Below are 26,236 nucleotides of genomic sequence, written 5' to 3'. Positions count from 1 at the left end.
ACAGACAGACAGTCTACCTGTAAAGACCGCAAGTGATGGACAATCCTCCACATTCCTAGGTACGTTTTTTCCTCCCAATGGTTTATTACCCTCACTGTTCAAAATTTGCACCTTATTTCTAGTCTGAATTTGACTTCATTGAGCTTCAGCTCCAACCAGTGGATCTTGTTATGACTTTTCCTGCGAGATTAGAGAGGCAGCTACTATCAGAAATCTCTTCCCATGTAGGTACTTGAATGTGGACTGTGATGAAGTTCTCTCACTATCAGGCATGCTTTCAAGACCTTGAATCATTCTTGTTGCTTTCTACTGAATGCTTTCCAATTTGAAAACATCCTTCTCCATTTACAATTACTCTTTGCAAGCCATTAGTTAATCATTTTTTTAATCCATTTAATATGGGTCACGTTGATTTTTGTATAGTGCTACATTTTTTTAATCAAAATGTCACGTGGGACTGAGGCCTTGTCTCCCCTGCCACTGTACAGTGCTGAAACTGTCTCGCTCAGGGGTGTGAAAAAACACTCCCCCAAGGAATGCAAGTTTCAGTGCTGTACAGTGGCAGTGTAGACAGTGCACTAGTGCTGGGAGCCACTCCCCTCATGGGGGTGGGTTTTTTTTACAGCGCTGGTGCCTCGACTACACAGCCATGTTAAAGCGCTTCCATGGAAGTGCTTTAACGTTGGTAGTGAAGACGTACCCTAAGTTAAATATGCCTTGCAGAAACCTGTTATCTCAACACAGTTACCTTTGTCAACCAAACTTGTGATCTTATCAAATTATACCAAGTTTCTTTGACAAGATCTATTTTTCATAAAACCATGTTGTTTGGCATTGCTTACATGAGCATCTTTTAGGTCTTTACTGACTGCACCCCATATCAGTCTTTCCATGTTTTGCCTAAGATTGCTGTCAGGTTAACCAGCTTATAGCTTCCCCGGTCATTCAGTTTACCCTTCTTAAATGTTGGCAATCAACTTTTTTCAAGTCTTCTTGAAAATTACAGGTAAGGGAGATTGGGACCAGGGGTGGAAACAGAAGAGGGAATGCAGGGGTATGAGGAGAAGAGATGGTGGAAGGGAAACACAGAGGATGGTACTTGGAATAAAGTTGCTGAGGTGTTAAGGAGTCCCTAGGATTTTGAGTTACAAGGGAATTGGCTACTAGTAGGGCCCCCAAGAATTGAGGAGGCAGGGTGGGGTACCAGGAAAAATCCTTGAGAGATTTGAGGCATCGGGGATAGGGCACAGGAATTCCTGGATAGTGGGGTGAGTGGGGAATTTGGGTGTCAAGAGTTGGACTAGCATGGGAACTTACAAGTAGTGGGGTGTCAGGGTCCCAGGGGATACCTCAGTAGTGGGGTGACAGGGTACCTGGGGATATAAGGAGCTTCCCGAGAACTGGGGCATCTGTGCATGGTGGGGAAAGGGCTGTAGGGAGACAAAATACCAGGAGCCGCAGCAATCTCCGGCCCTGCAAAGCCAGCCCGGCCCTTTTAAGGCGGAGGGAGACGGGGGCCGGGCCGGGCTCAGCCCCTATATAGGGCGGGCGGAGGCGGCCCCGTTTTCTCTCTCTCCCGGCCGCGCCGCAGTCCCTGCACCAGGGACCGAGCCCGCTCCTGCCCGATCTCCCGCTACCCGTCACGGTAAGGGTGGCCGGGGGCCCGGCGCGGGCGGGCGGGCTCGGCCCCGGCAGGGGTGGGGGGCGCCGCGGCCCGCACGGGGGGCGCCGGGGTGGGGGGCGCACGTGGCTCCGCTGGGCGCTGCCATGTTGAGCGGGGCCCCTCGGGGCGGGGGCCCGGCGGGTTCGGCTGCGGGAGCGCCCGGCCTCCGCCTCTAAGGCTGGAGCCTCGGCCGGGCCTTGGATCCGGGGACGCGGCCTGGGGTGGGGAGTGGGGCCCTGGTCGCTCAGCAGGTGCCGGCCCGCCACTGAGCCCGGTGGGAGGCCGCAGCCCCGGCCTCCCCGTCCCCAGCGCGGGCCTCGGGGGGGGGGCGCCCCCGCGGCCCCACTGCCGCCGGGGGGGGGGGCAGGCCGGGGGGGGGGGGGGGCGCCAGGCAGGTGCTCTGAGCCCGGCCTTGTTTTTCAGATGCCCGAAGGAGTGCAGCATGGGGAGGAGGAAGTGGAGACCTTCGCCTTCCAGGCAGAGATCGCCCAGCTCATGTCCCTGATCATCAACACCTTCTACTCCAACAAGGAGATCTTCCTGCGGGAGATCATCTCCAACGCCTCTGATGTGAGCATGGGGGGCCCGCCCGCCCCCAGCGGGAGTGCAGGGCTCTGCAGTGCTGCCGCTGGGTACAGCGGGCACTGCCCGCTCCTGTTACTAGGGCAACCATTGATTTCCCCTACCTGCTGAGGCCCTTAAAGATGCACGGCTAGTGACGAAAGGGCCCTGTATGGTGCTTTGGCCCTGCCCTAGATGACCCATCCTTAAGGGGGGTTTTGTCTCCCTGCCTTTGTCCTAAGATTGCCAGCGAGGGGGCTTGTTAATGCCAGATGTGCTGGTGGTCACCTGCCCTTAGGAAAGGGTTGGAGAGTCCCAAATAATCCCTCTCTTCTCTCCTGCCACCTGCACGCTCTCAATGGAGTAGTAGATCAGTATTCCCATAGCTCCTGGCAGGAGCAGAAGATGCAGCCCTGCTGGCAGTGGCCCCTATCCCCTAGTTTCGTTTCTGCTGCCCTTGGAGGAGCTGGCATTTGGTGTCACCTGTTTGTTTCTAGGCATTCTCTCTGCCCTGCATGCTGTTCTGAGGGGGTAGCCGTGGTGCGTCTCTCAAGTAGGGCCTCTTGTTTTGCCCTCTGGAAGGGTTTGAGTGAAGCCAGAGCTTTTGTGGCAGATGTGCCATGGTGATGCTATCGTGAAAGTCCATGGGCCTCACTGCCCAAAGCAGGGAGCGTACAGGATCCATGGAGCGGCTGAATGATGGATGAGCATTGCTAACTGTCTCTGTCCTCCCCTAGGCCCTGGACAAGATCCGTTATGAGAGCCTGACAGATCCCTCAAAGCTGGACAGTGGCAAGGAGCTAAAAATTGACATCATCCCAAACCCCCGGGACCGCACCCTTACCTTGGTGGACACAGGTATCGGCATGACAAAGGCTGACCTCATCAACAACCTGGGCACCATTGCCAAATCTGGTACTAAAGCCTTCATGGAAGCCCTGCAGGTGAGTGACTTTCAGTCTGTGCACTAGAGCGCTTGGACCCCTTGTGGGCCTGGGCATCTAGTGGGCTCATGTCCTCCACAGGGCCTTGCGACTTCAACACTCAGTAGTTGGCTAAGAGATGACCCCTTTCTGGGCCTGTGTTCTCTCAGGGAGCAGCCTGCAGTGCTTTTGGCTTGTCCATGTGTTCCTGCACAGAGAGGAGGTGATGCTGCCCTGCCCTGTCCTTGTCTGTATTTGTGGCCTTATCTCTGTGTGTTGGCGCTTGGCCCAGCTCTCTGCTATTGGGACACACCTGGCTGTATCACAGACATCACCTGTCTTTCGCTCTTCTCACCCATTCTCCTTCCTCTTGCAGGCTGGCGCTGATATCTCGATGATTGGGCAGTTTGGTGTGGGCTTCTACTCCGCCTACCTGGTGGCCGAGAAGGTTGTAGTCATTTCCAAACACAATGACGACGAGCAGTATGCCTGGGAGTCATCGGCAGGGGGCTCCTTCACTGTCAAATCCGATCATGGTATGGACTGTGGTGATAGGGTCTGCGGGGAATCAGCCATCCCTTTCCCCTCTGTCTGCCAAGGGGTCCCAGAGAGAGGGGTCCGTATAGAGTTAGTCATCCCCCTCTCACCCTGTCGGCCACAAATCCCAGAGAGGGGTCTGTGGGGAGCCAGCCATGTCCCTCCCACCCTGTCTGCCATGGGGCCCCCAGAGTGGTTTGAGGTGGCTGGTGACAAGATGGTATGGAGGGATGAGGTGTTGTAGTCTGTAGCTGCCACTTGATGGGGTAGCTAGGGGGAGAGGGTCCAGGCTCATGGGATCATATGTGGAGCTTAAGCGACTTGTCAGCTTGGATTAGGTCCCAGGTCTAAGCTGTAGGAGCTGGGGGAGGAAGCACCCCACAGTGCTACCCAAAGCCATGGCCCAAGCCTGGTGCTGGGCCAGTGGTAGCTGTGGGTCTGCCCTCCCTGCTCATGGATGGGTTTTCTGACCTTGGTTCTCATTAGAAACACTGTGATGATCCTCCCTTTAGTTTAGCTGTGGGCTGCACCTGGCATTGGCATGAGATCTGCAGAGTGAGCTCTGTCCAGTGCCTGTGGCCAGTAATGCCACTGCCTCTCTCCTGATGTCACAGGCGAGCCCATCGGGCGCGGCACCAAGGTGATCCTGTACTTGAAGGAGGATCAGACAGAGTACCTTGAGGAGCGGCGGGTCAAGGAGGTGGTGAAGAAGCACTCCCAGTTCATCGGCTACCCCATCACCCTTTATGTACGTATGTGAGAGATAGTGGGACCCATGGGAAGACCAGATGGAGCATAGGGGGAGGCCCAAGCTGAGAATGGGGAGAGGATGGTACATTCCACCTTGAGCCTTCCCATCTGCACATGGGTGTGCATGTAAGAGACAGTGATGGGCTTTACCAGGCTCTGGAGGCAAGGGCTGTGCACTCATTCTGCTGCTGCAGGAGTTGGCCAGCAGAATGGTACAAGGGTGGGAACTAGTTCACTGCTGCTAGGGGGTGGAGATCGCCGAAAGGGTGTACTGCATAGTCAGACTCGCATCCCTAAAATCTGTACAGGCATGTTGGGCCATTGTCTAAACTACCAGGCGAGGGACTGGGGCTGGAACTTCACCTACATGGGCCTCTATTGCATGAGCTATGGGAGGTCTCACTAGCTGGTGGTAGCTATAGATCCTTTATCCTCTTTGTCAGCCCAGCCACTGGAAGGCACCATGTGCGAAATTTGAACCAGTGCTTTACCTGCAGTGCATCACTGCAATGTTTAGCCTTTGCATGGTACCCATCAGACTGAAACTCCCATCTCCCTTGGGGCAACGGAGTCTCTGTCGCTGCTCCGATCTGCCTGCCTGTCTGGCTCCCATGCACATAGAAGGCCCTGAGTAAGGTAGGTGCCTTGGCCATAACCCTTTTGCACTTCTCTTTACAGCTAGAGAAGGAGCGGGAAAAGGAAATCAGTGACGATGAGGCAGAGGAAGAGAAGGGGGAGAAGGAGGATGAGGACACAGCCCCCAAGGATGAGGAGAAGCCCAAGATCGAGGATGTGGGCTCAGATGAGGAGGAAGAGGAGAGTGGTAAGGGCAAGAAGAAGAAAACCAAGAAGATCAAGGAGAAATACATTGACCAGGAGGAGCTGAACAAGACCAAGCCCATCTGGACCCGCAATCCTGATGACATCACCCAGGAGGAATACGGAGAGTTCTACAAGAGCCTCACCAATGACTGGGAGGACCACCTGGCTGTCAAGGTGGGTGCAGGGGCTGGGCTGGTAGAGGCCAAGGTTCCCTTTACCTCTCAAAGCAGGATAGATTAGTGCACAGGGCAACATTTTTTTGTCATGGGGTGGGCTCTAGTATAGAAAGGGGGGCCCCAAAATACTCCTTTAGACCCAATGAGATGCCCATGAACAACAGCTAGTTCTCCTACCGTGGGAAGCTAATCACCCGGCTGAGCCTGTTTGACATATCCCTGCTGGGCATGGGGCCTCCCACCTGGGTGTGGTGCAGGTTTGCTGGCCCTTTGATCCGAGTGACCCTCACTCCCAATCACCTGCTTCATCCAGGTGTGCAGAGTTCTCCTGAGGCCCTGGCTGCCACTCTGGCATGAGCCAATGGGGGTAGGAGCTGCTGCTTTGGGGGCCTTAGATCCTGCCCAGCAATTACCGGAGGAGGAGATGTTGGCACAGTGGGGAAGAAGGGGAGCACTAAGAGGCTTGTTGTCCCACCTGCCTGTCTGATGCATTGTGCAGTTTGCTCCAAGGTAGCCATTCAGTCCCCCTACCCAAGGCCCTTTGGGTGCTCCTGCAGCTGGGCCAAAGGGAAGGGCTCTCCCCAGGGGAGGGTTAAAGGAACGAAGTTTATGGGAGTTTTGTTCATCTCACCCCTGTCTCCCGCAACCTGCAGCACTTCTCTGTGGAGGGGCAGCTGGAGTTCCGAGCTCTGCTCTTCATCCCACGTCGCGCCCCCTTTGACCTCTTTGAGAACAAGAAGAAAAAGAACAACATCAAGCTGTACGTGAGGCGTGTCTTCATTATGGACAGCTGTGATGAGCTCATCCCAGAGTACCTGAGTAAGAGCCTCCTGTGTAACACCCTGCCCTTGTGCAGAGCTCCCTCTCTAAACAGCTCCCCGGCTTGTGGCATTTTCCAGCTATGTTAGCTGCTCCCTCACCATTGCACCACCCCCGTACATCATACAGCCTCCTTGCACTGCTGGGAGGGATGCAGAGGGTCAGGTCTCCTCATGCAGCCTGGAGCTTGGGCTTCCTGCTTGGCACTTCTGCTCTTGTGCATGGGGGATGGGTGTATGGAGTTAGCCTGGCTGTTCTGATCACCCTCCTTGGGCCTTGGCTTCTTTCCTCCCCTCAGATTTCATCCGGGGTGTGGTGGACTCTGAGGACCTGCCTTTGAACATCTCCCGGGAGATGCTGCAGCAGAGCAAGATCCTCAAAGTGATCCGCAAGAACATCGTCAAGAAGTGCCTAGAGCTCTTCTCAGAGCTGACCGAGGACAAGGAGAGCTACAAGAAATTCTATGAGGCCTTCTCCAAGAACCTCAAGGTGAGAGCCAGCCAGCCCACCACCTGGGGGCAAAGGGGACGCTGCTGTGCCTTGACATGCTCCACAGGCAGGCACATGAGGAGCCAGAATTAGTCTCTGATCTGTTCCAAAATGGTGACTTCTCTGGGCCAGGCTCATGGCTCAAACCTGCTCTTCCTGGCAGAGCTCTGGAGCGGAGAGGCCAAGCAATCTGTCATCTTAGCAAGTGTGCCCCAGGGTGCTTGAATGGGAATGCCTCCCTGACTGCATCTGCCCCCAACCTCAGCCCTTGGGTGTGGGTGGGGTGTTTGCAGGGAGGGGCTAGATTTCCCAGCTCTTGACAGCAGGAGAGCGTTAGTGAGCCACTTCCTGGAGCATGCGTATAAATCAACCTTCTCTGACCCCAGCTTGGGATCCATGAGGACTCAACCAACCGGAAGCGCCTGTCGGAGCTGCTGCGCTACCACACGTCGCAGTCTGGTGACGAGGTGGCCTCGCTCTCTGAGTATGTGTCCCGCATGAAGGAGACTCAGAAAAGCATCTACTACATCACAGGTGCGGGCTGCTGGCCGGGGGGCCAAACCTCCCTCCTACCCCATCACCTGGGCATGTTGCCTGCCTCCCCCACTCCGCTGCTCTCCCCCCCCCCCCGGGGGGGGGGGAGAGGCTGTTCCTCAGAATGGGGATCTCCTCTGCATGCTGGGTTTTGATGTAGCTAATGCAACACCAAGAGAGTTAGATTCCTGTGGGGACCCCTCCCGTCACCCCAGAATGGGGCTCTTCTGGTCGCTGGTGTGACAGAGTTCCCCCGGCAGGTGGGCTTGTATGAGCCTCCTCCCCAGAATTTCTACTTCCTAGAGAGAGGCTCTTGTTAATCAGGTGCTTTGGAATCCTTGTCTGGGAGGTGGGAATGCAACTTTTGTGGCCTCATTTCTCTACGGGAATGGTCAGGCCAGTAGACCCTTGTAATAGGACTTCGGCTGAAACATGGCCCCAACGAGGGTGGTGTTGAATTCTAGCCGGTCCCTGCCAGGGGACTGCTGGAAACCCCAGAGTGTAGCCAGCTCCGAGCCCTGGTGACCTCTTGTTTTCCCCCAGCACAGGTGAAAGCAAGGAGCAAGTGGCTAACTCCGCCTTTGTGGAGCGTGTGCGGAAGCGCGGCTTTGAGGTTGTGTACATGACGGAGCCCATCGATGAGTATTGTGTGCAGCAGCTCAAGGAGTTTGATGGCAAGAGCCTGGTGTCAGTTACCAAGGAGGGGCTGGAGCTGCCCGAGGATGAGGACGAGAAGAAGAAGATGGAGGAAAGCAAGGCGAAGTTTGAGAACCTCTGCAAGCTCATGAAGGAAATCCTGGATAAGAAGGTTGAGAAGGTAAGATGGGGTGAGATGCGAATCCCAGCCCAGGGCCAAGTCCTGGCTCGGTGGGGAAGGAGAGCAGGGCCCCACTGAATGCAGACAAGGGTTGGACCCTGGCTCAGTGCATGGCCTCTGGTCTTTCTTGTCTCCAGCAGAGGATCAGCTGAAGGAGACTGCAGGTCCCAGCATGCACTGCAGCATCTTGCTCTAAGCAGCTGGGCTGCAGGTGAGGGGCACTGACCCAAACAATTGTAGGGGTAGTGCTGTGGGAATGTGTCCTGGGTACCAAGGGGTTGGCTGAGCTGCCGGTGCTGTCCCAGGCAGTGTTCCTGAAGCTGGCTGGGAGATTCCTTTGGGGCTGTCTGTCCTTGGGATGTGGTGGTGACGTGGCCAAGCCAGAGAGGAGATGCTGTTGAGGGCGTCCATGCCCTTCCCTACAGCCAGGTCTCCACGGCCATTTGTGGGTGTCTCCGGCTGAGCCTGACATAAGGGCTGGGGTCCCTGCTTCTGTTGTGACCAGACCCAGTCAGAGGCACTAGACCCTGCTGTTTTTGCCTGGCCTCCGCAGGTCACCATCTCAAATCGGTTGGTCTCATCACCGTGCTGCATTGTCACCAGCACCTATGGCTGGACAGCCAACATGGAGCGTATCATGAAGGCCCAAGCGCTGCGGGACAACTCCACCATGGGATACATGATGGCCAAGAAGCACCTGGAGATCAACCCCGACCACCCCATCGTGGAGACCCTGCGCCAGAAGGCCGAGGCTGATAAGAACGATAAGGCTGTCAAGGACCTGGTGGTGCTGCTCTTTGAGACAGCCCTGCTCTCCTCTGGCTTCTCCCTGGAAGATCCCCAGACCCACTCCAACCGCATCTACAGGATGATCAAGCTCGGGTTGGGTAAGTGCCCCAGGTGACGGGGAGCCGCAAAGAGTTGGCATTTGATGGTAGACACTGGGGAAGGAGCTTTTTACAGCCCTTCAATGTCAGGGATCCAGAGATCCTGGTCATGGTGGCTTACCCTGAAATCTAGAAGTCGGGCATGTTAGCCAGTTGAGCTGGTCTTTGGCTTCAGCACAGAGCAGGCCTCCTTGGGAAGGAGTGGTAATAATTCATCCTGCTCCAAAGTTACTCATGCTGGCCACTAGAAGGAGCTCTGACCCCTCAATCCTGGCTTATACTTTCCTCAGTTCTTGGAAGGAGTGGTCCCAAGGTGAGCTTTCCTCACCTAGCTCACAGCAGGAAGTGCAGTGGAGGGAAGGGCCTGCGGGAGGGGCTGTCTCCTGGCATGAAGCAGATCCTATTATGCCAGGAGGGTTTAAAATGTACTTTATCCTGTGCAAGTTAGTGGTGTGTAACCTAATCTGCATGGTAGAGCCTGTGCATTAGCCAGCGTGTGGAAGGCTGGTGGCAGGTGTTGGCAGCAAATGGGAGGAGAACTGGTTTGAAAATGGTCTTTTTTTTCCTAGTGGAAAACTGACTCTTCAGTGAGAAATTGAAAACCCAAAACGTTCCATTGTAACTTCTGATTCAGCAATGCTGCCACCAGGCCTTGTGGGGTTTGTAGTTTCTGTGCCTCATGCTCCCATTTGTCTCTGTGGGCCTCACTAAATCTCCCACAATGCACCACTCTCCCATTAGCTCATGTGGTGCATCATGGGGAATGTAATCCCTTGGTGAGTTTGGCCCATGGAGGAGAATGGGGGCAGGAGGCACCATGGCAGCATTTCTGAACTGAAAGGTGGTTTTCAGGCCATGGTTTATTGACAGGCAGTGTGTGCTTTCCAGGGAAAGCAGACGTGCTTTGGCATGCACAAAAGAGCATTGATGGAAAGCTGGTTTTCTGCTGTGACTAAATTGGCTGGAAATGCATTGCCCAGCCCTCCAGGAGAGGGCCCTGGCCTAGCCACACTCACAATGTCTGTGTGATATATCCAGGGGGTGGCCCTCAAAGTAACCGGCCTGCACATCTCCCTTCCTCCCCAGGTATCGATGAGGATGAGGTGATTGCAGAGGAGCCCAGTGTTGCGGTCCCTGATGAGATCCCTCCACTAGAGGGGGAGGAAGATGCATCCCGCATGGAGGAGGTGGACTAAAGGGGGCCATTCCCCCTCCCATCTTAGCTCCCTGCATCATCTCTGCTTGGAAGGGGCAGGGCCTGGCCTCTGCAACTGCTACTGACTCCTCGCTCCCCTAGTGTTGTGTTTCCCCACTTGTTTCCCACTGTCAGTAGTGGGTGGGGTTGCAGGGTCCCAGCCCTGTCTGGTCCATCTGTCTTTCTGCTTGTGTTGAACCAGCTGCTTGGGGGGGTGGGTTGTGCTGATGGGTTCTGATTTTCCCCCATGGGGGGTCTTGTGCTGCTCCTGGGCACTAAGCACCCACCCTGCCCCAGCTGGGGTGAGCACTGAGCTTGAGCGTCCCTGCCCCCTCCCCCCAAGCACAGCAGGGAGCCCAATCCCCACCCCCTGGCTGCTGCCTGCATCCTAGGGTAGGATGTTGTATTTTGTCGGCCGTTTGGTTTTTTGTTCTACTGAAATTTAATTAAAGTATCAAATAGAGAATGCGGTTTACACAGCGGCTGCCTTGTCTGGGTTATGTTGGGAGTCTCTGCAGCACCCAAAGGGAGTGATGGCAGGTGTGGGGGAGACTGGGGCCACTACAGCACCAGTTGGGGAGAGCAGTGCTCGGTGGCCGCTGAGTGCTGCATTCAAGGCCCTGCTCTCTCTCAAAGAGAATTGCTCAGAGCAGTTGCAGCTCCAAGCACTCATAGCCCCTGCCCTGGGGGTCAGTTTAAGGAAAGGTCCTGGAGCAGGAGCTGAGGCTGGGGCTTGCGATGCTGTTGCCCCTGCTTGGCACGTGTATCTGGCTGCTAGAGTAGCACCTGCTAAACTTCAGGCTGTGTGCCAAGTGCAGGGAACTGGGCTTGTCCTTGAAAGGGAAGGCAGCTTCTTTGTCTCTACTGCTGCTAGCCACTTCGAGTCCTGCTCTCTTGCTTACCTTCCAGCTTCCCATGTGGAGGGCACCTATCTCACTTTGCTAGTGGCTTCCTGAGGAGCTGGGTTAGCTCACCTCTGCCTCTTTCAGCAATGGGTAGGTGGCAGCTGCACATGTGCAAATGCTATGGAAGGCCAAGGCAGAATCAGGAGTCCTGCCTCTGCTGAGATTTGCGCAAGTCTTGTCTCCACAATGGAGCTAGTCTACACTACCCTAAGTCTTTGGGCAGCAACCTGTGCCCTCAGCCTACTCTCTCCAGGAGCTTTCTTAAGATCCCATTCCAGTTTGCACACCCCTAATCCAGTGCACAAGTAGCAATGTCCTTAATGGAGCTGGAGTTGAGGGGCTTTCTTCCTGTTGTGCTCTGGGCTGACCTGGACCCTCCGAGGTGATGGCTGAGTATCTACTGCTTGAGCTAGCAGCTGCTTTCCCTGCCTGGGTAGTCTAAAAACTACACTGTGGAAGAGCTTCTGTGTTCTCCTAGGCTCCCTGGGCTCTGGTGATCTTGGTCCTAGAACACATGTGCAGAGGAAGCACCAGATGTGACTTGACTTGCTGTCTTCAGCAGGCCTAATGGAGCCAGTGTGGGAAGAGTTCACCCTTCCCCCATGGCCAGCTGGAGAGCTGCTCCTGGGCAGGGAGGGTCCCTCTGCTTCTCTTCAAGGGGGTGGAAGAGTTGTGGGACTCCAGCGTGGCACCCTCCTCCTGCCAAGGCCCAGTATTGGAGCCAGTGCACGCTGGAGAGCTGTAGCTCCTGCAGGTTGTCTTCTGGGGGTTAATTCTCTCCCTGTAAACCCTGCCCTTGCTGTACAATCACAGCTGCCAGAGCATTCTCAGGCTGCCCCTTCCTCCCTGGGGGATAGAATGAGCCAGGACTCAACTCAGATGGATGTGCCTTCAGGAGCAGAGCTAGCTTATGGGAGGGTGCTGGCAGCTGCTGGACCTTGCTAGGCTCTGGCCTCGCCTGTTGCACTACCTCACAATCATCAGGGCTGCTGGTGGAGGGCAGCTGTGATGGGCTAATTTATCTGATCATTGCTTGGTGTGTAAAGGGGGAAGGTGTGGGGAAAAGTCCAGCCTTGCCCTCAATGGGAGGGGCAGGAGCTTTAGCAGTAGGGGGCTGGTAGTTACCTCCCCTCCCATTTCTGTGGTTGGGAGAGGGGGCACCTGAGCCAAGTGCTTTGTTGGTTACTTGGCAGGAGCCACAGCCTAGGCGATATTTGCACAAAATGGAGCAATCTCCATCTTCAACACAAAGGGGCAGAGCCTACAGCTCCCAGCATGCAACAGGGGCTGTGCCCTTGAGTATGGCCCTGGGGCCTGTAGGCTGCCTTGCATGCTGGGAGTTGTAGTCCCCCACTGTTACATTAAAGGCTAGCAGCTGTGGGGCACATTCAGACATTCTGGGGCTTGTGCTGAACAGCATCCCTGGCCTGGCAGTCACGTGGGGGAGCAGGCCAATGTTGTTCAAACAAAAACTATTCTTGCATGTGAAAAAAAAGGACCCATTCCAAAAACAATCACCTCCCCCTTTCAGCAAAACTTGAACTGGTACCCACTCACACCCCGCCTTTTTTTTCAGGGGCAAAGTGGAGGGGGTCAACCAAGGTGGGCAAATTGAGGCAAAACCACCCCTATACCTAATCCCTCCCCTGTTCTACAGCATGTGTTCTGGGCAACCCACCATCCCAGGCTGCCCTCCACCATTCTGTTACTGCCCTGCAGTTTCCCAACACCTAGGAAGGGGCACTGAGCTGGGGACAGGTTGGTAGTGTCCCCCTCTGAGAGGTGTCATTTCTAAAGTAGCTGCTCTCACCCTGGCAGTGCATGGTATGGCAGACAGGCTATTTATTACCACCAACTGCAGGGGACCTGCTCTAGTTTGCACGACTGCACTATGGCAGAGGTGGCTGAGGGAGAAAGCAGTGGAAGTTGTACCTTAGCAAACAGGTATTCTCACACTGGATTGTTGTCTCTGACAATGGGCAGTGCCAGATGCTTCAGTGGAAAACGGTTTAAAAAAAAACACACCGAAAGGACAACATGCCCACAGGGGCAGTTTCTCCCTACACACCACCAGGCAGTGGCTGGCATATGCTCTGAAGCAGGGGCATTTATCTCCTTTCTATTTTTAACCAGCACTCTGAATGGGGCAGTTCTCATTAACCATACAAATGCCTGCTCCGTTTCTGAATTCTGCTATGCTCTTCGCCACTGTAGAATATTGTGACAGTGAGTTCCACAGACTAACAGTCACTATCTGAGTGTCTCCTTTTATCCATTTTGAATTTAGCACCTGTCAGAGTAGCTCCTGGCTCTGATGTTATGACAAAGGTTGAAGAGCAATGGCCAACCTACCTTTTATAGACCACTCATGTCCTCGCTTTTCATCTCTCCCAGTCGCTGAGTATTCTTGTCACCCAGCTCTGACCCCCTCGCTTGCTGCTCAATCCTTTCTGAGAGCAGGTGACCACAAGTGAACAGTCATCTGAGCACTTTTATGGAACAGCGTTAGCCTAGCAGGGAGGCTAGTCCCTGGCTCTCCTTCAAACAGCTTCCCATCCTGCTGGCTCTTGACTAACTGCTCCCCACAGCGGGAGGAGGGACCATGCTCCCCACACCTTCCTCCTCTAGGCTGGAGGGTCTGAAGCTGGGGTTTGGCACAGAACACGGCTCCATGAAGGCTTTACTCCCTTACGGCCTGTTACAGCAATGGAGACTCTGGGTGGCAGGCGCTCAGCAGGGCATAGAGTGGCGCCTACTCAGCAGTGGAAGGCAGAGCTAGAAGAGGCCATGGCTGAACCTACAGGCAGGCTGACCAGAGCGTACTGCCCAAGAACAAGTCATTTATGCAGCCAGACTCAGGGCACAGAGAGCTAACAGCTGCCCTCCCAGCCACACAAACAGGGACAGTGAGCAGCCGGCATGTGCAGAGGGCTCAGGTTGGGACACAGTGTGAGCCCAACCCCCAGAACCTGGCTCTGCCCTAGACTAGAACTCAGGAGAGCTGGGTTCAATACCAGGGTCCACCCCACCCTTCCTGGGTGACCTCAGGCAACACCCTGGGCCTGTTCTCCCGTCTGTAGGCTGGGGCTAATAATGCTACCCTGCCTCCCCAGGGGGAGGGGGTGAGAAAGTCAGTGTGCACCCTTCAGCCACAACTGCATCAAAGTCCCTAGCCAGAGAGCTCCCGGGAGCAGTGCCTTCCCACCACCCCCAAGAGCATTCAGACCCCAACAGTCCACCCCGGGGCACTGTTTGCAGCAGCTTTTTAATTTAATAAAATAAAAAGAGACCAAGTTGCATTTTAAAAGTACCCAAACCATTCCCCTAGCAGATGGGGGGGGCCTGGTCTGTTTGGAAACAAAACCGTTACTGGGTCAAACCCAGGTTCCCGAGGTGGAGCCAGGGCAAGTGGCTCCCTGCATCCAGGATTGAGAGCAGCCACGTGCAGGGAAAAGGAACCTGGGCTGGGCTTTGTCCTGTCTCCAGGACCGCTGCGTACCACAAAGCCCTAGCTAGGCTGTTGAGTGGGCTGGTGCTGGCACCTCCTGCTGGCCGGAGAAAGGAGAAACAAGGAGGGATATCCCAGGAAGGGGATCTTTGTGCTTTTCTGAAGGGCAGGAGCCAATTACAAATCCCCGAAGCCAGAGAGCAGAAAGCGCCCTTAGGGGATCCTGGGAGTTCTAGTTCAAACCTATGACAAGAGTAAACGTAAACAAGAAAGGAAAAGCAGCACAAAACGCGAACAGAATGGAGCAGAAGGGCCAGGCCAGGAGACAGAAATGGAGAAGGCTCCCAGCAGGGACAGCGTAGTGCATGACCTGCCAAGCCAGCAAGGACAAGGCTACTGTTCGAGAGGCACCTGCCACAAATCCAGACTGCATACCAGGGCTGATAAAAGAGCTGCTGTGTAGCAATGTAGCTAGGGAGGCCCCATGCTCCTGCCCCGTTCCCTACAGCGCCTCCTGCTGGGAAAGGCAGGGACTGATGTAGCTGAGAGCTGCCCCCCGTCCAGCCAGCACTCCTGCCCCGCTCCCTACACCACCTGCTGCCGGGGCAGGCTGAGACTGGAGCTTCTCTCTCAATCATACGTATTTGTAAAGAAAAATGATAGTGTTTTCTTGCCGTTCTCTTACTATCGGCTCTGTAGTGAGGAAAGAAATGGGGAGTGAAGCTGGAGACAAGAAAGTGCCAGGGAATAAAGCTCCCTTGTTCATAAATAATCTTCAAGAGAAGCCCCGAGTACCAGATGGAGCTAGGGCAGGAGTTAACCCCGCTGCACTCCTGGGAACTAGACCTGCCCCCTGCTCTGTTCCTGGGGTGATCTCAGGGAAGTGAAATACTCAGACCTATTAAGGCAACAGGAGAAAGGTGTGGTGGAGGCCCAGAAAGCACCTCGCTTCCTCCAAGCCCACTCCAGCTCCTTGTCCAGGAAAAGCAGTTGGCAAAGGGAGTCATTGTTTCTCCTCCTCTCCTCAATAGGTTCACGAAGAGAAGAGAAATAAAGCAAGTGCCCTGCAGTGGGAGAGGGGAGGAGGGCATGGTCTGTCCCATGGCCCCTAAACCTTCTGCACTGGGACCTCGCCGGCGGGCAGCTTCTTGCTACGCTTCTTCATGCGGCTGCGGGCATAGACGCGTAGGAAGAGAGCCATAAAGACCACGGCCACGCCCAGCCCGCCCACCACGGTGATGGCGTGCCCGTAGATGAGGCAGGAGAGCAGGATGGCAAAAGCCTGGCGCAGCGTCATGATGATGGTGAAGACGGCCGCCCCAAACTGATTGATGGTGTAGAAGATGAAGAGCTGGCCAAAGGCGGAGCAGATGGACAGCAGCATGGCGTGGGCCGCGAACTCGGAGTGGCGGGCCATGAAGCGGGCCGACTCCAGCAGGGCGCCCTGCTCCAGCAGCGAGCCCATCGTGAAGAGGCAGGAGAAGACGTTCACCCCAAACATCATCTGCACTGGGGACATCTTGTAGGTGAAGAGGGCGTCCTGCCAGTTGGAGGTGAAGCTGTCGAAGACGATGTAGCCGGCCAGGAGGACCACCCCTGAGAAGGTGGTGACGGTGGAGAGGTGCTTGGTGGGGGCGCTGGAGAGCAGGAACATGCTGACCCCCACCGAGATAAGCACCGCCGTCAGGTACTCCCAGTACTCGTAGCTCTTGCGCGACACCAGCTTGCCCATCAGCATGACCGGGATCACCTTGGAGGCCTTGGCCAGCACCTGGGTAGGGAAGCTGATGTACTTGAGTGCCTCATATTGGCACCAGCTGCTGAGGATGTTGGAGAGTGAGGCAAAGGAATACTTGTACATGGGGGCGCCGTGGCGCGGCTGCTTGGTCAGGGCACAGTACAGGCCGGCTACGGTGAAGGCCAGGATCCGGTTCATGAAGACGAGAAATTGGGAATCTTTGAACTTCTCACCAGGATCTGTCTCGGTGGCCCCATATGTTCGGGTCATGACCCGCTCCTGGAGGACGCCCCACGTCAGGTAGGAAGCCTGCAAGGCACAAAGAGCAGAGGGTGAGTGAGGAGTAGGGATGGCAGCCAGCAGCCACCGCACGCAGGGAGGAACAGTCCTGTCTGAGCATCTCTCCATTTGCACCCAGCAGGGACCAGGCCCCACTCCTGCATACCCAATGCACCCAGCAAAGAGATGGTGCCTGCCATCACCACGTCCAGCTGGGGAGCAGTGAAACGGCCTGCCCAGCCACTTCATCCTCACTCCCACTGCCCCCACCAGAGAGCCAGGGGAGGAATCAGCCTGGCTCCTGCCCCGCTGTGTGCAGAGGGATCAATGGGCAGCATTTCATTACGCACAGATCTGGAGCGCACTCTCCGCCCGAGGGCAACTCCCCCTACAGTTAAGGCTGTAAATACCCAATGAAAAACCTGTTCCGGCTCTCGAGTGCATAGCCACAAACTCAAACAACACAGGAAATGGCAAAGCAAGTGTCCCAGCAGTCGCATTAACTCCACCCTAGTACACTTTATGGGATACACTTCACAAGATAAACAGTTCTGTATTAAGCTGCCCGTTCAACCAGAAAAACAGGAATAGACAACATGGCAAAGATGTGCCCACGATCCTTCCGGTGGAACCTTCACACTGCAGTTCCTGCTCTTTAACTCCGCAGCCTTGATGGTGCATTAACACAGGTTTTTGCCTTTGGTTTCCTAGGTCATTTCTTAAATCAAAACCAATTCTAATTGCAAACCCAGCAGAGGAAACTGCCCTCTGTGAGGACTATCATCTGTCCATCAAGGTACTTATATGGCCCTGCTGCCACAGTATTGGAGCTCCTCACAGACATAATGGAGTTATTCTCCTACCTTCCACTGTACCGCTGGGAAACTGACATACAGAGAGAGAAAGTGACTTGCCCTAAATCACACAGTGAGTCTGTGACAGAACCAGGAACTGAACGCTGATCTCCTGAGTCCCCATCCAGTGCCTCCATCACGAGGCAGTCCCTCCTCTCATTGTTCAGGCGGCATTTCAGGCATTTTTCCTGTAGCTATGACTCAAAGAAGCAGGATCACAGTTTCCTATTCATCTCAGCTGAACTCAAACACTGGAGAGATTTTTTTCAGTTTCCTAATAAAATCTACCTGGGGCAGAGCCTGAGTTTAGGACATTCCAGCCCCAGAGGTGAGAACACGGGTTAAACTGTATAGTGCTCTGATGCATGAAACACTGTGGGGGGGCCAGAACGAAATTCAAAAACCAGTTCTAAATGGCAGTAACTCACCCATTCAGGTGTGTGGAGAGCACAGAGCAGACAGACAATAGCTTCCAGCCCACCAGACATTGTCTGAATGGCTCTTCAAGACACTCAAAGGGCCACCCTGGCAAGCAGCCTGGAGCACACAAAAAAGGAGTGCCCCACAGAGACTACGTGTCCCACCATGCAATGCTGCCAAGCAAAACTCCATGAGAACACTGGATGCTGGGACTCAGTCTCTTGAGGCCACCAACTGGCAACCTGTGCCAGATCATTGCTCCATCTCCGCCCCACGGCAGGATGGCCATGAACATGTCAGGGCTCTACCTGAAGGCCAGCAGCACAGAAGAGCAGCTTGAGTATCTGCTGGGCCGTCGAGGACTCCATGGTCTCATTCCGGGCCGCCAGGGAGACGTCATCTGGGTGTGCGGACTTGGCCTCGCTGCCAAAGACACACGACTTGATGACGGGGAAGCAAATGCCACGGCCTGGAGGGTTGAGAGAACCAGGGAGGTCACGTTAACTCAGGAGGGAGGCTTTCTTCCCTCCCAAACCCCCCTGCCAGTGCTAACCCACCCACCAACCTGTCTGGGCTGTGCCAAGGTAGAGTCTGGGGCCTTCTGTGGCCTGTATCTATAAAGCACCTTCAATTGGCTCACTCACACCTCCAATCCCCCTTTGCCAACAGGGCCCTTCCCAGCTGAGAACAGACAGTAGGCAGGCGCCCAGAGCTGAGAGCTCACCCGTTTGCAGATCTGAGGGGCTCTGCGCATTACCCACAGTGCCCTATACCGTTTGCTCTAACAGATTCCAGAATATCTAACAGGAAACAGCCACAGTGGTCACTGTTGAGATAAAGCCGTGGAGATGAGCTAGATGAATTTGGCTGTCTCCGGGTAGCTCCTAGCTGTCACTGAAGCAACGAGAGAGCTCTGCAAGGGGCTGGAACAGCAGAGAGGTAGAGGAGCTGGGGGTTGGAACTGAGGTGCATTGGCAGAGGTCTGAGGTGAGCCCAGGGAGACGGAGTTGGAATTGAGGTGCATTGGTCCCCTCTTACCTGTCTCCAGGTAATTCTTTCTCTTGAAGTACTGGATGAGCAGAAACCCTGGTACCATGATGCTCGCATAGCCCGCAGCATTAAGGAAGAAACGGAAGAGCCAGAAGTCCCCCCAGGAGTCCTGTAAGGCGGCCGATACCACTTCATTGGCAGCCATGGTGGGGAGAGCGGCCAGCACGACAGCCAGGCACAACCTGCCAAGAGAAGGCAATCCAGGCGGTGAGCTGCAGGGGGGCCAGTGGCCCAGCCAGCAATACCAGGATTCCTTCCACCTTCCCAGTCACCAAGTCAGAGGCAAGCTGGGAGTGTAAGGTTCCCTCCCCCTACTTTGGGAGTTACTCAGGTGCACCTTCAACACGCGACACTGTGATCAAAGTTCAGCCCAAATGGAACATTGGTGTAAGTCACCAGGGAACAGGGGAAAACTTCTCAGCGGTTTGAAGTGCGTCCCAGCTAAATTCCATTCAGCCTCCCTAAACGCCTCCCCAGTTTCAATTGGGTACAGGAGTCTTCCTCCCTTCTCGTCGGGTGTTGGTGTGAGACTGTCAAACAGTTGTTGCGTCCACCCCCAGAGGTGGCTACGTTTTGGGGGCGGGTAAAGCAACTCCAGTGTGCAGGGCGCTTGGAGGTCAAGGGCACAAGAGAAAGGAATGTTGTTTGCTCGGGTTTTAGGAGCCAGGGCGTTTGCAGCTCTGAATGTTCAGGCTCTCGGAGTGTCTTGGATGGTGCTAGTGACACGGCTTTACACACACACCAGCTCCAAATGCTTTTCCTCTTTGGGGCTATCACTGGCAGGTGTTTCACCTTCAGCTGCACTTTTATGGGGGGGGGGGGGGGGGGAGCCACGAAATGGAAGCAGCAGCTCCCGCTCTGCAGCTCCTGTTTCAGCACCTTCCTGTAAAGCAAACAACTGCAGTGGCTCAGGGGAGGGCCCAGCTGGGAGCTCCCCCTCACATCCTGCTGCAGCAGGGGGAGGTGGGGAAGGTGCTGACGGGACACACAGAGCTTAGAATGTGCAAGGCCATTCGCTAGAGCTGAGAGGCTCTCCAATCTCCAAGGCTCATCCTCAATGCCAGAGAGAGCATCTGGGCTCAGGAACTTTCCCATAGGCATATGAGGTGGGGATTTTAATACCACCCTCCTTGGGAGTATCCAGCATTCACACCACACCGGCTTAGTCACCAATCTGCCACCATTAACACAGTAGGGGTCCACAGGGACCAACTGGGGTTCTCCCCCACATGGGATAGGCCCAGCATCGCCCTCACCTCCAACTCATCTCCTGGGACAGTGTTACATTACAAGAACAGGAACAAGGCCTGCATGCAAGGTGGAGATCTGGGTCAGCGGATGCTGGAGTCACTGCATCCCCCAAATGATGACTTCCTATACACACACCTGCCCACAGCAATTAGACTGGGTCAGAGCCGCCTATTAAGTTAGATCAGGGCACTGGGGGGGTCAGGACTCCTGGGTTCTATTCCTGGCAACTACTGATTTAATCTGTGGCCTTGGGCAAGTCCCTTCCCCGGCTCACGCCTCCGTTTCCCTGGTTGTAAAACAGGGATGATGATAGGGGCTGTGAGGCTGAATTAATGTCAAGAGCTGCGGGGTCCTCTCATGGAAGTGGCCAGAGAAGAGTAAAGTGTTCATTATAACAAAGATGCATTGATGGGTCCTCTAGGGAGCCTCCATTGAGGACCCTCAGTATCAGGGCTATGGGGATCATGGATATAAATTTAACCCATAGCAGCCTAGAGTCTATATCAGTAACAGGGCCTTAAAGACAGGAAAGAAAGTTGCCTTTGACATCCCACCACCTACAACCTCTCCTTTCCCTCTCAGGGAAAGGCCTGGGGGGCATTTCCCTTCCCCAAACAGCCTTGAGAAAGGGACACCCAAACTCTAAGGACCTTGTCAAGACAGACACCGCAATCTGAGCAGAAAATTCCCTCCCTCATGTGACTAACAATACAGAAACTCTCAGCCCAGAGAAGTTCAAACTGCTGCTCCTCTCTGGGGCTGTCTGGTTCACATTATCACATGCTGGGTGCTGACATAGCAGGGAAACAGTTCGATAACCCTGGTGTCCCTAAGGAAGAGGGGCCTGAGAACATTTCTGTGCAGGCTGGGTTCTTGCTAGCGACATTGAGGGCATCACTGACTTAGCACCATCCCACAGAAATCCCACCTCTGCTCCCCTCATTAGCATCTCCTGCAGCAAGGGACACACACACATGGGGTTCTTGTACGTTAACCCCTGGGCCCAACCGTAAGCATCTGGGGTGAAACTACATACACCCCCCCCACACCTAACTTGTCTGAATTGTCCTCATTCTGAATTAAATCCTCATTGATCACAGTGGCCATGGTACCTTGGGCACTGGGGTGGGGCCAGCAGAGAAGTGCCCCCTGCTTCACTGAGGTCAGATTTAAACTACATTGAACTGCAGGAGTGGGGTCGGGGCTAGCAGACAGGGTATATCCCTCCCACCTGATACTTGGACCAGCACCTGTGCTGAGGATAGCAGGAGGGGTCAGCCTGGGAGAGAGCTAAGGCCAGCCTCCACCACTGATAATCCCTAGGGCTGGGAAGATTTCAGAGAGGGTGAGTGATAAACGGTTTGGTAGTTGGGTGGTGTCTGCTGATACCTCCCTGGCCTCCTCCAAGCCCCTGTGGGAGGAGTAACAGCTCTGGTATCCCAGGCCCAAAGTGAAGGGGAGGTTGCAGCCGGACAATGGCTCGCTCTATCCCTTTAGCTAGCAGGTCCCGCCAGACAGTTCCACGCACCAGGTCCCTCCCCTCTCCAACAGGGTGGCTAGTGTTACAGGTAGCACCACAGAGCCAGAGCTCGGCAGCACTCACCAGGCATGAAAGGAGCTTTCATAGGCTCAGGCCCACAGAGCGGCCAGGAAATTGGGAGGACAAACCCAGCTACTGTTCCCCTTCCCAGAGAAGGGGCAGCTTTCTGACGCACAATCCCAAAGCCAGGGCGGGACAGAGCCCCTGACCCTCCCCTTCCCCTGGAGTTTCTAACTTAGCCTTTCAGGCACCTCAGCACTTGGGCCCTGGACTAGGAGTCGGGAAAGACCCCTCTGTGCAGAGTAAAACCCACCTAACCTAGCTCAACTCTAAGACTACAGGGAAGGGGAGAGAGGAACCCTTAGAACAAACAAATCCCCTGCCCCGTGGGCTCCTCACACAGTTCCTCGGTCACAACCTGCAGTCCCCACCCTGCTGTTCCAGCCCTGGTTCCCCCCACCCCCAGCTCAGCCAGTGCCCCATAATCCTGACCCACAGCCTCCTGCTATCCTCACGCTGGGCTCCCCACATGCAGCCCCACCCATGCCCCTCACTCCTGACACCACTGTTGGTGCCTATTTAAAGAGGCCAAACCAGATGTCAGTGCCATTGCAGCAACTTTTCTTCAATTCTTTGGGGGAGTGGGAGATCACATGACCGGCTATGTTCATCCACCCAGTGGGAGTTCCCATCCCACCCAACGGACGAGCCATAGCCCCTGGATTTCTACAGCAGACTGACCTTGACAGAGCCTGATCTGCCAGCAGCATGGAGCCTGGAGGGGGACGCATGGGCTGCAACAAGTCTCTCCCTCAGCAGCCTTCAGGGCCACGGTGAACTTGGCAGACTTTATCTAGCTCCCTGTGCAGAGTATTACCAGCAGGACACTCCTGCGGTGGTGGAACAGAGGGTGTCAACATCACTCAGTCAACAAGGGAAGGGCCTGGCTCCAGGAGGCCTTGGGCTTCTCTGGCATGTGAGGGGGCACTCTGATCTGGTGGGGAACATTTCTTGCTTCAAAGGTTGGGGGGTGGGGAGGGTTAGGCTCCTCCACCCCCGAACTAACAGGTGGTGCCAAGTGACCAGCATTCTGTCTTTTTTTATTTGTCTATTAGGGCCAGATTTTCCAAAAGGGCTCAGTGCCTTATAGAAAATCAGGCCATAAGCATCACAGTGGGAATGGAGCGCTACAGAAAATATGCTCCTGACTCTGGTTCCTCAGTGGGAGCTGAGCACTTGACCATCTGGCCACAAATGAGCATGCTGAGCTCTTTTGAAAAAAGCTGCCCCTCTGCAGTGATCAGGCCTGGGAGAGTCCTAGCCAGGCCATGGGGACCCTGGAGAATACCCTAGGAGGAGGGAAAAGCTTGGAGACTAAAGTCTGAATGATGGCTGAGCCCAGGGAAATCTAGCTCCAGACAGTCCTGATCTAGGTGTTATATACCACCAGAGGAGCCATTCTTAGGAGGATCCCTTGAATTACTCCTTCCTTCAGCACAGGGGTTCTCAACCTTTTCCTTTCTGAGGACCCCCAACATGCTATACAAACTCCACGGCCCACCTGTGCCACAACAACTGGTTTTCTGCTAAGACCAGCATTAGGGGATAGCAAGCAGGGCGACTGCCCAGGGCCCCATGCCACAGGGGGCATCGCGAAGCTAAGTTGCTCAGGCTTCGGTGTTAGCCCCGGGGGTGGGGCTTGGGGCCCTGGCGCTGCAGTCCTGCACAGTGGGGCTTTGGCTTTCTGCCGTGGGTCCTAACGAGTCTAATACCGGCCATGCTTGGCGGACTCCCTGAAACCTGCTCGCTGCCTCCCAATGGGGCCCAGACCCCTGGTTGAGAATCACTGATCCACCATACTGGTGCCATTGGCCAATTTGCCCAGTGAGACCCAGACCCTACAGGCCATGCAGACACCAAGCTTCCTTAGAAAGCATAGTACCTACACCACACACACCAGTGACCATAGGCAACTTCCAGTGAGAAACCTCTTCACTGGCTCAATGCCACCTGCCTCTGGGGGGGCTCTACCCCAAAGCCAGGGTGCTGCTTAGGGATTGTTTCTAATAAAGATCTCATCCTCGGCACACCCGGCCACAAGCACCCTGCAGGCCAGAGGCAGATGCCCTGCGCTGTTCCCAAGCAAGTCCGTGCTGCCCACTTCCCCAATTCGGGGTTGGGCCAAGACGTGGCTCAGGGAAAGGGCCCGCATGGGCTAATCTATTCACCGGGCACTCCAGGCAAATGCCAGCCCTGCCTCGGGCAGCTTCCCAACCACCTATTTGTGTCCGGGGCAGGAAGCAGCGCTAGGGTCCCGGTCCCGCTCCCACCCCGGGCCCAGGGGCTGCTGTACTGGGACGTGCTGGGAGGGTGACAGCCGGGAACCCAGATCCAGGCTGATCGCCCCGCTCCAGGAGGGGCTTGGCTCTGCCCAGCACCCTGGAGCCGCACAGCCCTGCAGCAGAGCCCAGCCCGATCCCGCCTCCCACAGCAGCCGATCGGGGGCACTCACCGGGGAGCCTGCCCCCGACCCCGGGCTGAGCCCCGCTGCAGGAGGCGGCTGCCCCACAGCCCTTCCCAACCTGCTGTGCAAGTGGGGCTCCTGCCGGGCCGGGCCGGCCGCTCCCCTACAGGGGCCCGGGCACGGAGCCAGCGCTACGGCCGGCGGGATCCAACTCCCCCCGGAGCCCTCGCCCTCGCCCCCACCTGCGGCCCATGCTGCCGGCCGGGCCGGTGCGCGCGGCTCCGCGGCCGCCCCGCGCGCCCATGAGCTCCCCGCGGCGGCTCCGTCCAGTTCGGCGGGCGGCGGCGGCAGAGACGGGAACCGCGCAGCTCGGCCGAGAGCGCAGCCGCGCCGCTCCCCACAGCGCCGCCCGGCGGCCGGGAGGGGCCCCGAGGGCAGGAGCCTGCGGGGAGCGACCGACCCCGTGACCCGGCCAACGAAGGGGAAACGGCGGAGCAGCAGGGGACTGTGGGGCAGGGTTGAGGGGCATGGTGGGGGGGGGGGGGGGGTCGGGGGGGGAAGCGGGGGATGGGGGGTGGGATTTGGGGGCATGATCAGTGGGGGGGGGAAGCAAAGTGAGGTATCAGGGTGCTGAGTAGAAGCAGATTTAATTTTATTGGGGTCCTGGACACAGAATATTTTGGCCACCCACATCCAGGGCCCCCCATTGGCCAGGGCCCCTGGGCACAGGCCATGTGGTCCCATGCGTTAATCCATCACTGCATAACACAGCTTACACAGTTGCTGGGTACAGGCTTCAGGAGCAGGAACAGCCTCCTGCTGCCTCCCTGCTCCAGGAGTGACTCCTTCAGGCCCCTAGCACGAGCTGCTTGGGGCTTGCCAGCACCAACAAGCTCATGAGTCAGAAGCAGCCACAGTCAGGCCAAAAGATTGCCCACCACCCCCATTCACTAGCTGTAGTACGCTTGCAGCCAGAGCGATCCCCTCAGGGGCAGAGACTGCCTCCAGGCAGTACTGAGATATGCGGGCAACAGGGGGGTAAAGTTCAGTCCAGTGCCTCCTGCACCACCCTGCACTGGGATTCAGTGCTCACTATGGCTCTAGGAGGAGGCAGACCTGGGGTCTCTTGCAATAAGGAATCATCCCTGGGGCAGAGAGCGCCTCTCAGTTCAGTCACACACCTTTCGCCAGAGAGCTGGGCTGCAGGCAATGCTGTCTCCCTCTTCCTCAAGCCAGGGCTGCCTCAGCAGGCACATGGAACCCCACCCTAGGAACAGCATAGCTTGCGCCCAACCTTGGCCCGCAGCCTGGGGCAGTGGCCCAGGGCCAACAGAGCTCAACTGAGGTAAGGTCACACGCTGATGTGGATTTGCTTTAGAGAGGCACACGGCTCCCTCCACAGCCCACTGGGAATGCTCCCTGAAGGGTAGTCTCAGTCTGTTAGAAGACAAAGCAGGGCTTCCAGGAGGTTGTAACTATCACTTGCTCCTTCCTACTCCCAGCGCAGAGTCCCGCATCCACACACTGCTGTAGCCAGTGCAGCTTGGTGTCACCTACCCACCAAGCCCTGCCCCATGGGAAAGAGGGGAAATCAGCCTTTATGGGCCACTCAGTTCCTGGCCTCACTGCTGACAAACTGGGAGCCAATCAGTGCCCCTGGGGATGGGAACCTCAGGGAATAGGACTCTCCCTGCCCTTCCCAAACTAATTTCACATAGGCCACCAAAGCAGCACCAGATCCTACTCTGGCTTCAGACCTGTGGCCTAGAGATGAAATGCTCCACAGAAGAAAGAGCCGTTGCCCTTTCCTAGCCCAATCACAGGATTTCAGGGTGCTTTACCCACTCCCCATTGTATAGAGTAGGATGCTGAGGCACCGAGGAGGAATTTACTCACCTAGGATCATAGCAAAGTGGTTGCAGAGATAACTGAGGGATAGAGGCCTGAAGCCCTGGCTGCCAGTCTCCTCCCCTAGCCACCAGAATGGCCATTCTGGGTAATGGTCCATCTAGCAGAGTATCTGGTCTTCCAATGGTGGCTGGTGCCAGCTGCTTCAAAGGGAACGAACAGAAGGAGGCAACTATCAAGCGATCAAACCTGTCCCAGCTTCTGGC

At 55.8% G+C, this 26,236-nt stretch overlaps 2 protein-coding genes across 4 annotated transcripts; one reads left to right on the top strand and one right to left on the bottom strand.

Moving 5' to 3' along the window:
- Positions 1–1,504: 1,504 nt before the first annotated feature.
- HSP90AB1 (heat shock protein 90 alpha family class B member 1) lies at positions 1,505–10,653 on the top strand. The gene is made up of 12 exons (XM_034764838.1): positions 1,505–1,645; positions 2,087–2,233; positions 2,962–3,168; positions 3,524–3,683; positions 4,299–4,432; positions 5,113–5,430; positions 6,086–6,251; positions 6,550–6,740; positions 7,127–7,274; positions 7,823–8,091; positions 8,645–8,978; positions 10,065–10,653. The coding sequence occupies exons 2-12, from the start codon at positions 2,087–2,089 to the stop codon at positions 10,172–10,174; spliced, it is 2,184 nt and encodes a 727-aa protein (XP_034620729.1). The 5' UTR covers positions 1,505–1,645; the 3' UTR covers positions 10,175–10,653.
- A 3,671-nt stretch (positions 10,654–14,324) lies between these two features.
- On the bottom strand, positions 14,325–24,503 carry SLC35B2 (solute carrier family 35 member B2). Of its 3 annotated transcripts, XM_034764840.1 has the most exons (5): positions 24,365–24,478; positions 22,400–22,548; positions 18,856–19,049; positions 18,126–18,286; positions 14,325–16,573 (listed from the first exon to the last, which is right to left on the bottom strand). In XM_034764840.1, the coding sequence occupies exons 2-5, from the start codon at positions 22,447–22,449 to the stop codon at positions 15,635–15,637; spliced, it is 1,344 nt and encodes a 447-aa protein (XP_034620731.1). In that variant the 5' UTR covers positions 22,450–22,548; positions 24,365–24,478; the 3' UTR covers positions 14,325–15,634. The 3 variants fall into 3 exon arrangements, with proteins under 3 accessions (XP_034620731.1, XP_034620730.1, XP_034620732.1); XM_034764839.1 differs by lacking the exon at positions 22,400–22,548 and having other exon boundaries at positions 24,365–24,503; XM_034764841.1 differs by lacking the exons at positions 22,400–22,548; positions 24,365–24,478 and adding an exon at positions 19,205–19,645.
- Between the last annotated feature and the right edge of the window lie 1,733 nt (positions 24,504–26,236).

The sequence above is a fragment of the Trachemys scripta genome, chromosome 3 (genome assembly GCF_013100865.1).
Source record: "Trachemys scripta elegans isolate TJP31775 chromosome 3, CAS_Tse_1.0, whole genome shotgun sequence".
NCBI classification, from domain to species: domain Eukaryota; kingdom Metazoa; phylum Chordata; order Testudines; family Emydidae; genus Trachemys; species Trachemys scripta.
The sequence above is the reverse complement of the archived record's forward strand: the minus strand, read 5'-3'. Positions and strand labels throughout refer to the sequence as shown.

Coding starts and splice junctions, on each gene's coding strand:
- HSP90AB1 (XM_034764838.1), top strand. CDS start 2,087: ATGCCCGAAGGAGTGCAGCATGGGGAGGAGGAAGTGGAGACCTTCGCC. Junction 8,092..8,644: donor TGGATAAGAAGGTTGAGAAG/GTAAGATGGGGT, acceptor TGGCCTCCGCAG/GTCACCATCTCAAATCGGTT. Junction 8,979..10,064: donor GATGATCAAGCTCGGGTTGG/GTAAGTGCCCCA, acceptor CTTCCTCCCCAG/GTATCGATGAGGATGAGGTG.
- SLC35B2 (XM_034764839.1), bottom strand. CDS start 24,426: ATGGGCGCGCGGGGCGGCCGCGGAGCCGCGCGCACCGGCCCGGCCGGC. Junction 19,050..24,364: donor GCCGGCAGCATGGGCCGCAG/GTGGGGGCGAGG, acceptor TTCTCTTGGCAG/GTTGTGCCTGGCTGTCGTGC. Junction 18,287..18,855: donor AAAGAATTACCTGGAGACAG/GTAAGAGGGGAC, acceptor TCAACCCTCCAG/GCCGTGGCATTTGCTTCCCC.